Source organism: Prionailurus viverrinus, chromosome D2 (assembly GCF_022837055.1).
Source record: "Prionailurus viverrinus isolate Anna chromosome D2, UM_Priviv_1.0, whole genome shotgun sequence".
Classification (NCBI taxonomy): domain Eukaryota; kingdom Metazoa; phylum Chordata; class Mammalia; order Carnivora; family Felidae; genus Prionailurus; species Prionailurus viverrinus.
In genome coordinates, this window is record NC_062571.1 from 46,602,554 (window position 1) to 46,617,667 (window position 15,114).

The 15,114-nt window shown below is 37.7% G+C and overlaps 1 protein-coding gene across 8 annotated transcripts in view; it reads right to left on the reverse strand.

Moving 5' to 3' along the window:
- Positions 1 to 15,114, reverse strand: part of PTPN20 (protein tyrosine phosphatase non-receptor type 20) — a 123,684-nt gene that overhangs the window by 83,256 nt on the left and 25,314 nt on the right. Inside the window, exon 5 of one of the 8 annotated variants that reach the window (XM_047826225.1) lies at positions 2,104 to 2,158. The exons of the other annotated variants lie outside the window; for them this stretch is intronic. Coding sequence (XP_047682181.1) covers positions 2,104 to 2,140 — 37 coding nt within the window. The 5' untranslated portion in view covers positions 2,141 to 2,158. The remainder of the gene's footprint in view (positions 1 to 2,103; positions 2,159 to 15,114) is intronic. 8 annotated transcript variants of the gene reach the window in all.

A 15,114-nucleotide genomic window follows, 5' to 3' on the forward strand; every position in this document is an offset into this window, starting at 1 on the left:
GCATTCAATGGGTCTAGTAGATTTGGGAGATTCACTTAATTTCCTAGTCCTCCCAAAAGTTGTTTCAAATCTTGCTATTCTCCTAAGCCTGTAACATATCCATATCTTCCCCTCACTCCCAGCAGTGGACCAACCTGCACTTCAGACAAAATAAATCCATCAGTTGGAATTCTCTTGCATCCTTGATGCATAACAGACCAATCCTCCACCTCTGCACATCTGACCTCTTCCTAGGGTGGTAGGTAACACAGGAGCCACGCGCCCTCCATTTAGGCATTGGATCCCTATCCCTACCCTGCAACCACACATACATCCTGCTCTTCATCAAAATTTTCACCTTGTTTAACATCCATTGTCGCTTTTTGCCTGATTCAGTCTTTTATAATGGGTACAAAATGATAATTTTCCAACCCTAGCACTGCCCCCCACTTGCTTTTGTTGTGGTACAAAACATAAAACATAAAATTTACCATCATAACCATTCTTAAGTATACAGCTCAGAAGTGTTGACTACATGCATATCGTTGTGAAGCAGACCTCCAGAACATTTTTATCTTGCAAATCCAAAACTTAGTACCCATTACACAACAACTCCACTTTTCCCACTCCCCCAGGCCCTAGTAACCACTATTGTACTTTCTGTTTCTATTGATTTGACCATCTACGATACCTCATACAAGTAGAATCATACAGTACTTGTCCTTTTGTGACTGGCTTATTTTACTTAGCATAATATCCTCAAGATTCATCCATGTTGTAGCATGTGACAGGATGTTCTTCCTTTTTAAGGTTGAATGATATTCTATTGTATGAATATACCACATATTGTTTATCCATTCACCCATTAATTCCCAGTCTTATCAGCTATAGCTGACAGGCAGCATTGTATATGTTTAAGGTGTACAGCACAATGATCTGACTTATGTACACCCAGAAATGACTACCAAACCAGTTTAGTTAGCATTCAGCATCTCATACAGATCCTCTTAACAACTTTCACGTACAACACACAACGCTGTTAACCAGAGAGACATCAGGTTGTATATGACATCCCTAGCGCTTTTTTATCTTATACCTGTAAGTTTGTACCTTTTGACTATCTTCATCCAAATCTCCCCCTCAACCCACCCCCTCCACTTCTGGTAACCACAAATCTGATCTCTTTTTCTAAGGTTTTGTGCACTTTTTCATTTGTTCAGATTCCACACATAAGTGAGACCACACAGTATTTGTCTTTCTCTCTCTGATTTTTTTCACTTAGCATAATGCCCTAAGGTTCCATCCATGTAATTGCAAATAGAGGGTTTTCCTTCTTTTTTATGGCTGAATAATATTCCTGTGTGTGTATAGTTCCATTTTTTACATGTGAATATTTCATTTTCCCAGTACGATTTATTGAAGAGACTGTCTTTTCTCCATTGAATATTCTTAGCTCCCATGTAAAATAGAAGTTGACCATATATGCATGAGTGTATTTCTGGGTTCTCAGTTCTGTTCCATTGGTCTATGTATCTGTTTTTATGTCAGTACCATACTGTTTTGATCACTATAGCTTTATAATATAGCTTGAAATACAAAGTGTTATGGTCTTTTGTGGTGCCATATAAATTTTAGGATTGTTTTTCTACTTCTGTACAGAATTCCATTGAAGTATCAATAGGGATTGCACTGAATCCATAAATGACTTTGGGTAGTATGCACATTTTTAACAGTTTTAATTCTTCCAGTCCATGAACAGAGTATAACTTTCCATTCATTTGTGTCTTCTTCCTTTTCTTTCATCAATGTAACGACACAAATTTTAAATACAGACACAGTAAGAAACAGAAAGTCCAAATAAAGAAGTTGAATTTGGGCCAAAAATCTTGGAAAAGACATGCAAACAAACTCTAGGGCTCTATGACTTCACTTATACCAAATATTTCAGGAATAAATAATACCAATTCTACACAAAGAATTTCAGAAAATAAAAGAAGATAGAATACTTCCCCAAAACGCTTTAGGACACCAGACATCCCCTGCTATCAAAAACAGACAAGAATGTTAAAAGAGAACACCACTACCTCTCATGAACATATTTAAAAAAAATAAGTCTTTAATTACCTGGTGCTGGTTCAATTAAATATCCATATTCAAACATTCCAAAAGGATCACAGATCTAAATTTGAGAAGTTAAACAATAAGCCTTTAGAAGAAAATACAAGAAAATACCTTCATGACCTTCAGAAAGTGAATATTTCTAAAACAAACACCAGTCATAAAGAAAAACATTGAAAAATTGGACTTCCTTAAAATTAAAAATTTCTCTTCATCAAATGATATTATTAAGAAAGTAAAAAGGCAAGAGTGCCAGGGTGGCTCAGTCAGAAGAGTATACAACTCAATCTTGGGGTCATGAGTTGGAGCCCCACATGAAGTGTAGAGACAACTTAAAAAAAAAAAACCTTAAAAAAAAGTAAAAAGACAAACCACAGAATGGGAAAAGATATTTGCAATACATATATCCTATAATAAACTCACTTAAATGACACATAAAGAACTTCTGCAAATGGGGGCACATGAGTGGCTCAGTCGGTTAAGCATCCAACGCTTGATTTTGGCTCAGGTCATGATCTCATGGTTTGTGAGTTCAAGTCCTGCAACAGGCTCTGTGTTGCTTGGGATTCTCTCTTCCTCCGCATCTCTCTGTCCCTCCCCAGCATGCACACATATGTGTGCTCTCACTCTCTCAAAATAAATATTTTTTTTTAAAAAAGGACTTCTACAAATGAATAAGAAAATGAGAGTACTTAACAGAAGAACGGGAAAAGTGTTTGAACAGCTAACACAGATAAAAAGAATAGATAAGGAAGGATATGAAAAAGTACTTAACTTCACTAATCAACAAGGAAATAAAAATTAAAATCAAAATGTAATGTTACTACACAGCCACTAGGTTGACAAAATGAAAAACACAAATAATACAAATAAGTTTTGACGAGGATGTGGAACCACTGAAACTTTCAAACGCTGCTGGTGGATTAATCACTTTGGAAAATTGGTAGGCACGGCTACTACACCTCAACAGATGCAAACTTTATGAACCAGCATCTCATTCCTATGTATATATCCCCAATGTACATGTATTCCTATGTATATATCCCCTATGTACATATCCTATGTGTATATTCACCAAAAGACATTCACATGGATATTCATAGCAGTACCATTTGTAATAAAGACTACTAACACTCTGTTTACTTAAAACAATGAATAAACAAACTGTAGTATATCCATCGAGTAGAATATTACCCAGCAGTAAGAATGAACAAGTCACAACTAGGTACAGTAACATGTTTGCATCTCACAAATAAAACATTAAGTAAAAGAAGTCAGACTCAAAAAAGTACATAAAATGTGAATACATTTACATAAAGATCCAAAGCAAGCAAAATTAAACTATGGTATTAGAAGTAAGGGCAGTAGTTATCCTTTGAGAAAGGGACTCAAAAGATGTACTAGGATACTGGTAACATCCTGCTTCTTGATCTGAGTTCTGGTTACAAAGGTGCACTCCCTTTGTGAAAATTCACTGAGCTTGTACATTCATGAGTACTTTATCACATGTATATAAAATAAACTATATTGAGATAGTATTTTATTGTATTTCAATAAAAATTCAAGGAAAAAAAGACAAGCTAGAAGCTGGGAGATTTTTGATTTATGTATTAAAGATAAGGTTATTAGCTATAAAATACAGGATATATGAATTTTTTTAAAAACCAAAACAAAAAAAACCCAGAAAATTCAAATGAAATGGAAATAGCCTAATAAATAAAAAAGATGACAACCTTGCCAGCATTCAGGAAAATGCTTATTAAAATAGTGTGATACCACTTTAACTGATCAGTTGGGAAAAATCATTAAAATGGATAACATTCACTACTGATGAGGGTTTAGGGAAATAGGCTAAAGGGAAAGTAAATTGAAATAGTATCAATCCCTTTAAATGTACATAAATTTTAACCAGAAATCCCTCCTCTATGTATCTCTCATAAAGAAATACTGACACATGTAAATATTGATCGAAGAACAAGGATGTTTACTGTAGTACTGTTTGGGACAATAAAAATTTGGGGAAAAAAACCCAAAATGTCCTTCAATTATGGGACAATTAATAAATTAAGACATCCATAAAATGGAAATCTAATAGACCATCCTAAATTTCCCTGATTTCTATCCCACTGCCCTTTCAAAGGCTTTCAAACTTCATAAAGTTCTACTGAGTCAAAACAGTTTGTGACATACAGCACAGTAAGTTATAAATAATAATTAAATAACTAAAATTGCAGGTTTATATGTTCATATCAGAAGTAAAGTTATTAATTTAATAATATTTTGTTAAGAGCCCCCTGATAGAAAGGCTGTGGTTTTGATGCCCTGTAGAACACTAATCAGTTTTATTTCTAATTCAACAAAGTTATTTCGAAATGCCTTCCCTAATAGACAACACATACCCTGTTCCTCAAAATGCTCTTTCAACCAGCACTACTCCCTGATTATTTAATGAGTTGAATAAATTACTTGAGACAGCTTTTTTCCATATTTGGAAGGGTTTTCCTCTAATACAAGGTAGCTAAATGAAGTGACACTTGAATGCTGAGTGATTTTTCAAGCATATATGATTTTAACCTTTAGAAAAAAGGGATTGTCTCCTTGTCTACAATGCTTTTGAGAATTTTGTCAAGTCTGAGGCTTTCAAAATTTGATTTGAATAAGTGAAAAACCTTCAAGTTTACTAGACCTTGCACTTTTTAAATAACCTACCTTCTTTAAAGGAATGCAGGGCTCTGTTAAGAATTTTTTAAAACTAAAAAACCCGCTAAATTTACTGACCCACTTTTTGTGCCTATAACAGACAGCTTCCTCTCTGCTAATTTATATACATAATGGCATTTATTGTTACAATAGCATCTCATCGTCTAGTTAGATTTTATATTTAATAGTCTAGCAGTCTCTCAAGAGATTCCCTTATATGATTCTATTCAAACTTATATAGGCTCATATCAGACAATCACGATTTCATCACTGAATACCACAGGTCATTCACAAGTTCAGCCAGAGTCTCCCTTTGTAATCTTGGATTCCATGCCCTGCCCTCTGGAGCACCACAGAACATGCCCTTTCACAATAGCTCTTGGCACATTTGTACACCGGTGTAACATCTACTGTTAGGTTCTCTTCTCCAGGATTCACATCCCTACTTCCTTATTCCACTCCCTTCAATTCCTCTCTTATTCTACATTGAAAATAAATGTGATAAAACTTACTTCATGTCTGAGAAGTCCTTTACTGTAGCTTCCAGTGAGATAATTTGATAAGCTAATAATATGATGCTTTTCTTTTTTTTTAAGTTTATTTATTTATTTATTGAGAGAGAGAGAGAGAGAGAGAGAAAGGCAGCAAGAGAGGGAAAGAGAGAATCCTAAGCTCCGTGCTGGCAGCATGGAGCCCAACTCAGGGTTGGATCCCATGAACCAAACCATGAGATTATGACCTGAGCTGAAATCAAAAGTTGGACGCTTAACTGCCTGAACCACCCAGGTGCCCCAGTATGATGCTATTCTGACTCTAATGCACAACCTGGGACCTGTTTTATTCACCCTCACTGAAAGCTTTTGGGATTTTCCCCTGTGAGTGGAAATTTTACAGTAATGTTCCTTGATGTGGTGTCTTTTTTTTCCTTTTGTTTCACTAGTACTTGAACTCACTCTCAAACCTAGAAACTTATGTCCTTCAGTCTGTGAACTTTTTAGTGAGTAGCTCCTCAGTTGCTTTTTTTTTTCCTGAATTCCTATTAGTTACATGCAGACTATCTTGAATTCATCCTCTAATCTTATCTTTTCTCTACTTTTTACCTCTTTATCCTATTTTCTGAAAGATATATCTAACTTTATATTCAATTCTGGTATTTCTGTTAGCAGTTGCTAAATTTCTAACAGCTCTTTTTATTGATTGATTGGTCCTTGTTTTGACAATCCTGTTCACGTTTCTTGGTGCAGTATTGTCTCAGTTCTCTAAGCATATTAATTACAGTATTTACTTATTTGTTTTCTACCTGCATTGTCTCTGAATTCATTCTTTTTTTAAATTTTTTTTAACATTTATTTTTGAGAGAGAGACAGACAGACAGACAAAGCATGAACAGGGGAGGGGCAGAGAGAGAGGGAGACACAGAATCCAAAGCAGGCTCTAGGCTCTGAACTGTCAGCACAGAGCCCAAGACAGGGCTCAAACCCATGAACTGTGAAATCATAACCTGAGCCGAAGTCAGACACTTAACCGACTGAGCCACCCAGGCGCTCCTGTCTGAACTCATTCTTTTCCCATTTGTTTATTTTACTCAAAAGCTTTCCTTAGATACCTATCTGGTGACCTCTGGCCATTCATTCATGCATAACACTAAGATATTAAGAAGGGGTGTGTGTGTGTGTGTGTGTGTGTGTGTGTGTCTTTGACTAGTAGTAAGTAGTCCTTGTTATATGAAAATTCAAAGACAGAGGGAGACACACATACATTGTCCTTTAATTGAGAACTTCCCAAAGTCTGTAGATGTTTCCTCAGAAAAGCCAATTTCCCCAGAGATAAATCCTCTGATTTCCTGCCTATGGTGTATAAACCTGGCTACCAGCATTGTTAAGAGCTGAGTGGAGGAAAATGGACGGTTGATGGGAAGGAGGGAGGGAGAGGCTTAACCTTGTGCTAAGCACAAACTTTCTACTACCACTCCATTTTCAGCCTAACAGCCCTCTCCCCTCCCAGTCCAGCCAACCTCCAAACCAAACAACTCCTCCACCTCCACCTCTACAGAGCAAGCCTCCTGTCCTTAGCCAAGGTAAGAAAAGAACAACTGTCTTGTGTCTAGAAAATTCTAATATTACAGGCTTTCAATGATTTTCCTGTTTCACTCAGTACCTTCAATTCCTGAATACTTCTTAGTTCTAATGCAAAAATCTAGCTCCTACTTCATCCCTTTCTGGCAGTGGGTTTCTTCTCCTCTTCTCTGCTAAAGTCATCACCCATCTGCTTTCCATCTTCCAAAATGGTTAGACTCTTTCACCTTCCAGTGTCTCCTCTCCTATCAAGATGTCTGTATGGGTTTACATCTTTCCATTCCCTCACTACCTCTTTAGTAGGATTTCTAGAGGGAGCATACACTAAAGCCTGTACTTAGTCTGCCGTGTTTTAGTGCAAGGATTGCTCAGGTTCTTGTCTCCTAAATACATTTAAAAATTTTTTTTTTTCTCAACGTTTATTTATTTTTGGGACAGAGAGAGACAGAGCATGAACGGGGGAGGGGCAGAGAGAGAGGGAGACACAGAATCGGAAACAGGCTCCAGGCTCTGAGCCATCAGCCCAGAGCCCGACGCGGGGCTCGAACTCACGGACCGCGAGATCGTGACCTGGCTGAAGTCGGACGCTTAACCGACTGCACTACCCAGGCGCCCCCTAAATACATTTTAAACAGTTTACCTTGGTCATGTTCAGAGCTGAATTTTTAACATAACAAACAAAAAACTTTAATTTTATTCTTACTATATTTTACCTTGTTTAGTTCCTTTTCCAAATCCGCTGAGATTACTATAGCACTTTCCCCATATGACTATTACAAGATAAACATTTATATTACAATCTACCTGCATACAAATGTCCACAATATATTGTAATCTTCTTGGGAGAGACCACGCTTTCTCTACTTCCCTTCCCTTCCAAGTCTGGCCAGGCCAAAACATGCACTAGAAAAATGTTTGTGGAACGATGAATTTTGTTACCAACTGTCATTGTGTGGTCCATCTTATCACATGTTTCTCTAGCAATAAGAGTACTTTTACCAGGTCTGGACAAATGCAAGGTGTTGGGCAACATGGAAAGCTTTTCTGTTAGGGTGTGGACTTCTATCACGGGTTCTAGATTAGTAGATTAAAATGGTATTTTCCCAAAACCAGGAAAATCCCTTGGCCAGAAGAAGAGAGCAAATAAAAATCAAAGAAGGAAAGGAACAGGTCAAAACTGGAGAAGAGGTGCTAGGCATCTGTGCAAGGAATGAAATATGAAATGGAAAGTCATACAAGGCACAAGGCCATAAATTAAAGAGGTCCATGAAAAATGAACACACATAAGAGACCCATTTTTATGTGTGCTCATGTGTTGTTTATGGGCAGACATGAAAGTTTAAAAGCACCAGGCTGGAGAGAACATCCTCTTGTCCCACCCTACTCATTCCTAGATTCCCTAGCCTTGGAATAAGGCAAGGTGTCCCTTTTTTGCTCAGTCTGAGATCCTGTCCCTAAAAAAGTCTGAGCCTCAAGCTCCTATGAATTACTCTGGTGTCCAACCTTTTTCCTCGGCTCAGGCACTGGAGCAGGCCTTGAAGAAGGCTATTTGTAGAGCATGTCCTGAAAGTCCGGGTGCATGGCATTATACACTGGCATATCGGAATGGTCAGGAAGTTAAAAACCAGGGAGAATGTGAATGAATTAATTAATGGTAGTAGAAAGATGGCAACCTTTATTACTTCAGTGATTTAGGAAAAATCCAGAATGTGGTTTCTTGAAGGGTCAGGTGGTAGAGATTTCACAGGAGTTGGGTAAGCCTGTGGGATTTTTCCAATGGCGAGCAAGGCTCGCCGAGGCCTAGTAGCAGCCGAGGCTGCTAGCAGCCGAGGCCTAGTAGCCTTGTAGCTAGGCTAGTAGCAGCCCCTGGTGTGGTATCCTATAAATCTTTCTTGTGGATGGAGACCCCTTGACCAATGGCCAGAGTCAGGATGATTCTAGAGAGAGGAGAAGTAAGAGGGAAGGACATAATTATTATGAAAGATGTGTGGACTGATCTCATGACCTGCTGTACATTAATTCAGCATTTATTTAGGAGCTATGCAGCCTGTCATTATACTCATATGAGGCACAGTACCAAACGTACTTCCCAGTGACTCCTCTAAATACCCCATCTGGCTTATTGATAAGGGGACATGAACTTAGAGAACCTTAAAAAGTACAAGGTACAAATGTTGCCCTTTCTCAGACACATGGGTGGGAAGGTGATAAAGAAGTATCTCAAGAAAAAGTGGGGTTGACTATAAAAACTAAAAGTGAACTAGCGCAAAGAACCTACTGGTCTAGTGTGGCCTGGACATTTACCATAATGAAAATGATGCTCTCTTCCAGGATCCTCAGGAACTAACAGAGAGTAGCATAAACTCTGGGCTAGGTAGCTAGCTCAGGGCCTACATGGTTCTGAATAATTCAGAATACTGGACCTGATGCATCAAAATCACCAGAAATTTCAGGTCATTGTGGTTAAGTTTTAAGGAGCCTAAAACACGAAGAAGGCTGATGATCTTCACATAGACTTTGCCAATGGGACATATAAATGGCTATTAAACTAGTTAAACTAGTAAATGAATCTCCTGTGTATTCTACCACTTTGGGAATCCTAAAAGGATGACTCCTGACTTCAGCAAACATTGCTAAATTCAAGCACCCATTTCACTTTGCAAAGGGATTCTAGGGAAGCTTCAGGGCCATGAAATTCTCCAAACAAATAATTTCCTGGGGTATGGAGGTTTGGGTCATCCTAATCTTAGGGTAGCCAGGAAGGAGAACAATTACACTATCAGGATGAAGAAAGCTTCGTCTTGATCCAGGGCTGCTCTAGATTACTCTAGATGGAGATAGGTTTAATCCCTCTTGTTCTTAGTGAAACTCAGTTCTTAAAGATCATTTCATTCACTTAATGTGTCATAAGCTATCTGTTTGGTTCATCGAAATTTGGCATAAATCAAAACTGCTAATCTGTCATTTCTTTAAGGACAATATATTGCAGAAACCACAGATCAGGGGTATCTCTTTTGTTCTTTGATTTCTCCCACCACTAAGAGCAGCTCTGAAATCATGTTCAACTCAACATTTATTAAACATTATATATTTACAATATACAAAGCACTGAGCGTGCTTAAGCAAAGAGGAAAAAGACCCAACCTTTATCCTCAAGAAGTCTGTACTTCAATAAGGAAGTATAAAAGTAACTATAACATGAGACAATAAAACAAGCACTCAAATAAGAATATAAATAAAGGCTTAAGGGAGCCCAGAAAAGAGAATATAAATTCAGCTGGAATTCCATGAACACTATAAATGCTTTTCAAGGTGATTTGGGGACTGTGTATGTGACTACAGATTTTAATTCATTTAAAGTAATTTAGTTCTTAGGGTGGACGAGTTAAGTTGACAGAGAAGTAGGGAGACCCTGGGCTTTCCACATCCATCAAACACAGCTGTGTTGAGGTCAGATCATGTGGAACACTCAGGAAATCGATCTGTGGCCTGGCAGAAAGATCTCCACAGTTGGAGGGAGACAGCATGGCAGGTGCAAGGCTTATTTTAACAAACAAATCAAAGCACACCTAGTTAAGGGTCCAAACACCACATGACAAGCAAGAAGGAGCTCTGATTGACCAGTGGGAAAGCACAGCCAAAATGAAACAGCAGAATACACACAGCACATACCAGAAACACTTCCTGAAGCGTCAGGCTCTGGACAGTGTGAGACGCCTTTTAAATATAGCAGTACTCTCAGGTGCAAGAAATATAACAAGCTTTCAAAACACACACAAGACAGAAACATAGCCAAAATGGCAAGATGGAAGAATTCCCCCCCAAAAGAAAGGTCAAGAAGAAATCACATCCAGAGACTTGCTCAAAACAGATATAATAAGTAAGGGGCCCCTGGGTGGCTCAGTTGGCTAAGCATCTGACTTCGGCTCAGGTCATGATCTCACGGTTTGTGGGTTCAAGCCCTGAATCAGGCTCTGTGCAGACAGCTCAGAGCCTGGAGCCTGCTCTGGATTCTGTGTCTCCCTCTCTCTCTCTGCCCGTCCCCTGCTCATTCTCATGCTCATTCTCTCTCTCTCTCTCTCTCTCTCTCTCTCTCTGAAAAATAAGTAAACATTAAAAAAAGGTTTTTCTCAAAAAAAACAGATATGGGGTACCGGGTGGCTCAGTCAGTTAAGCTTCCAATTTCTGCTCAGATCATGATCTCACGGTTCATGAGTTCGAGCCCCATGTCAGGCTCTGTGCTGACAGCTTGGAGCCTGGAGCCTGATTCAGATTCTGTATCTCCCTCTCTCTCTGCCCCCCCCCCCCAATCTCTCTCTCACTCATTCTCTCTGTCTCAAAAATAAATAAACATTAAGAAAATTAAAAAAATATAGAAGCAAAATATCTGAAGATGAATTCAGAACAGTCATATGACTACCAGCTGGGCTTGAAAAAAGCATAGAAGACAACAGAGAAACCCTTGCTTCAGAGATCAAAGACATAAAAACTAGTCAGGCTCAAATAAAAAATGCAATAACAGATGCAAAATTGACTGGATACAATCAAAATGAGGATTAAAGAAGCAGAGGAGAGAATAGGTGATATAGAAGATAAAATTATGGAAAACAATGAGGCTGAAAAGAAGAGGGAAAAAAAACTATTAGATCACAAGAGGAGACTTAGGGAATTTAGTGATTCCATAAAATGGAACAACATCTGTATCATAGGATTCCCAGAAGAAGAGTGGGGGAAAGGAGCATAAGGTTTATTGGAACAAATTTTAGCTGAAAGGAAATCTGGGGAAGGAAACAAGTATTCAAGTCTAAGAGGCACAGAGAGCTCCTTTCAAAATCAACAGAAACAGGTCAACACCATGACATATCATAGTGAAACTTGCAAAATACAAAGATAAAGAGAATTCTGAAAGCATCTAGGGGCAAAAGGTCCTTAACCTACAAGAGTAGGCACACAAAGTAAGCAGCAGACCTGTCCAGTGAAATTTGGCAGGCCAGAAAGGAGTGGCAGGATATATTCAACGTGTTGAATGGGAAAATTATGCAGCCAAGAATTCTTTATCCAGAAAGGCTGTCATTCAGAATAAAAGAAGAGATTGAGTTTCCCAACAAACAAAAACTAAAGGAGTTCATGAACACTAATCCAGCCATGCAAGAAATTTTAAGGCAGACCCTTTGAGTGGAGAAAAAAAAGACTAAAGCAACAAAGACTAGAAAGAACCAGAGAACATCACTAGAAACATCATCTCTACAGGTAACAAATGGCACTAAATTTATCTTTCAATAATCATTCTGAATGTAAACAGACTAAATGCTTCAATCAAAAGACATAGGGTATCAGAATGGATTAAAAAAAAAAAAAAACACCAAGATTCATCTATATGCTGCCTACAGGAGACTCACTGTAGACCTAAAGACACCTGCAGATGGAAAGTGAGGAGATGGACAACCATTTATCATGCTAATGGATGTCAAAAGAAAGCCAGAGGAGCCACACTTGTATCAAACAAACTAGATTTTAAAACAAAGACTGTAACAAGAAATGAAGAAGGGCATTATATCATAGTTAAGGAATCCATTCATCAAGAAGAGCTAACAATTGTAAATATTTATGCCTCTGACTTGGAGGTACCCAAATATATAAATCAATTAATAACAAACATAAAGAAACTCATTTATAATAATACAATAATAGTAGGGGACTTTAACACCCCATTTACAACAATGGGCAGACCATGTAAGCAGAAAATCAACAAGGAAGTAATGGCTTTGAATGACACACTGGACCAGATAGACTTAATAGATATATTCAGAACATTTCATCCTAAAGTAGCAGAATACATATTCTTCTCATGTACATGGAACATTCTCCAGAACAGATCACATACATGGTCACAAATCAGTCATCAACAGTCGTCAACATCAATCATACCATGCATATTTTCAGATCACAACACTATGAAAGTTGAAGCCAACCACAAGAAAAAATTTGGAAAGCCCTCAAATACATGAGAGTTAAAGAACATCCTACTAAAGAATGAATGGGTTAACCAGGAAATTAAAGAAAAAAAATTCATGGAATCAAATGAAAATGAAAACACAGCAGTCCAAACCCTTTGGGATGTAGCAAAGGCAGTCTTAAAAAGAAAGGATACTGCAATTTGGACTTCTCTCAAGAAGCAAGAAAGATCCAAACACACTACCTACCTTACACCTAAAGAAGCTCAGAAAAAACAGCAAATAAAGCTGAAAGCAGAAATAGATAATATAGAAACAAAAAAAGCAGTAGAACAGATCAATAAAACTAAGAGCTGGGTCTCTGAAAGAATAAACAAAATTGATAAACCCCTAAACAGACTCATCAAAAAGAAAACAGAAAGGACCCAAATAGATAAAAATCACATTTTTTATCACAGCTGAGACCACAGAAATACAAACAATAATAAGGGAATACTACTAAAATTATATTCCAACAAACTGGACAATCTGGACGAAATGGACAAATTCCTAGAAACTCACACACTACCAAAACTAAAAAAGGAAAAAATAGAAAATTTGAACAGATCAATAACCAGCAAAGAACTTGAATCAGTAATTAAAAATCTCCCAACAAGGAGCACCTGGGTGGTTGAGTTGGTTAAATGTCCGACTCTTGGTTTCAGCTCAGTTCATGATCTTACGGTTCATGGGTTCAGGGCCCATGCTGGGCTCTGTGCTGACAGCGCGGAGCCTACTTAGGATTTTTTCAGGATTCTCTCTCTCCCTCTCTCTCTGCCCTACTCACACTCTCTTTCTCAAAATAAATAAACTTAAAAAAAAACTCCCAGCAAACAAGAGTCCTGGACCAGATGGTTTCCCAGAAGAACTCTACCAGACATTTAAAGAAGAGTTAATACCTATTCTTCTCAAACTGTCCCAAAAGAATAGAAATGGAACAAAAGCTTCCAAACTCCTCCTACGAAGCCAGCATTACTTTGATTCCAAAACCAGACAAAGACCCCACTAAAAAGGAGAATTAAAGGCTAGTATCCCTGATGAAACTGGATGCAAAAATTCTCAACATGATACTAGCAAATTGATTTCAATAGTACATTAAAAGAATTATTTGCCGTGGTCAAGTGGGGTTTATTCCTGGGCTGCAGGGTTGGTTCAATATTCGTAAATCAATCAATGTGATACACTACATTAACAAAAGAAAGGATGAGAACCATATGATCCTGTCAATTGACGCAGAAAAAGCATTTGACAAAATACAGCATCCATTCTTGGTAAAAACCCTCAACAAAGTAGGGATAGATGGAACATGCCTCAACATCATAAAGGCCGTATATAAAAGACCCACAACTAATACCAATACTGGAAGTCTTGGCCTCAGTAGTCAGACAACAAAAAGAAATAAAGGGCATACAAATTGGCAAGGAAGAAGTCAAACTTTCAGTATTTGCAGATAACATGATACTCTATGTAGAAAACTCAAAGAATCCACAGAAAAAATGCTAGAACTGATACATGAATTCAGCAAAGTCGTAGGATATAAAATCAACATGCAGAAATCTGTTGCATTTCTATACACCAATAACAAAGCAGCAGAAAAAGAAATCAAGGAATCAGTCCCATTTACAACTGCACCAAAAACAATAAGATACTTACAAATAAACCTAACTAACAAGGTAAAAGATCCGTACTCTGAAAACTATAGAACATTCATGAAAGAATTGAAGAGGACACACAGAAATGGAAAAGCATTCCATGCTCACGGATTAGAAGAACAAACATTGTTAAAATGTCTCTACTACCCAAAGCAATCTACATATTTAATGAAATCCCTATCAAAATACCACCAGCATTCTTCATAGAGCTAGATAAAATAATTCTAAAATTAGTATGGAACCACAAAAGACCCCTAATAGCCAAGCAGTCCTGAAAAAGAAAAGCAAAGCTGGAGGCCTCATGATTTCACACTTCAAGCTGTATTACAAGCTGTAGTCATCAAAAACAGACACATAGATCAATGGAACAGAATAGGAAACCCAAAAATGGACCCACAACTATATGGTCAACTAATCTTCAACAAAGCAGGAAAGAATATCCAATGGAAGACTGTCTCTTCAACAAATGGTGTTGGGGAAACTGGACAGCAATATGCAGAAAAATGAAAACAGACCACTTATTTACAGCATATACAAAAATAAATTCAAATTGGATGGAAGACCTAACCATGAGACAGGAAACCATCAAAATCTGAG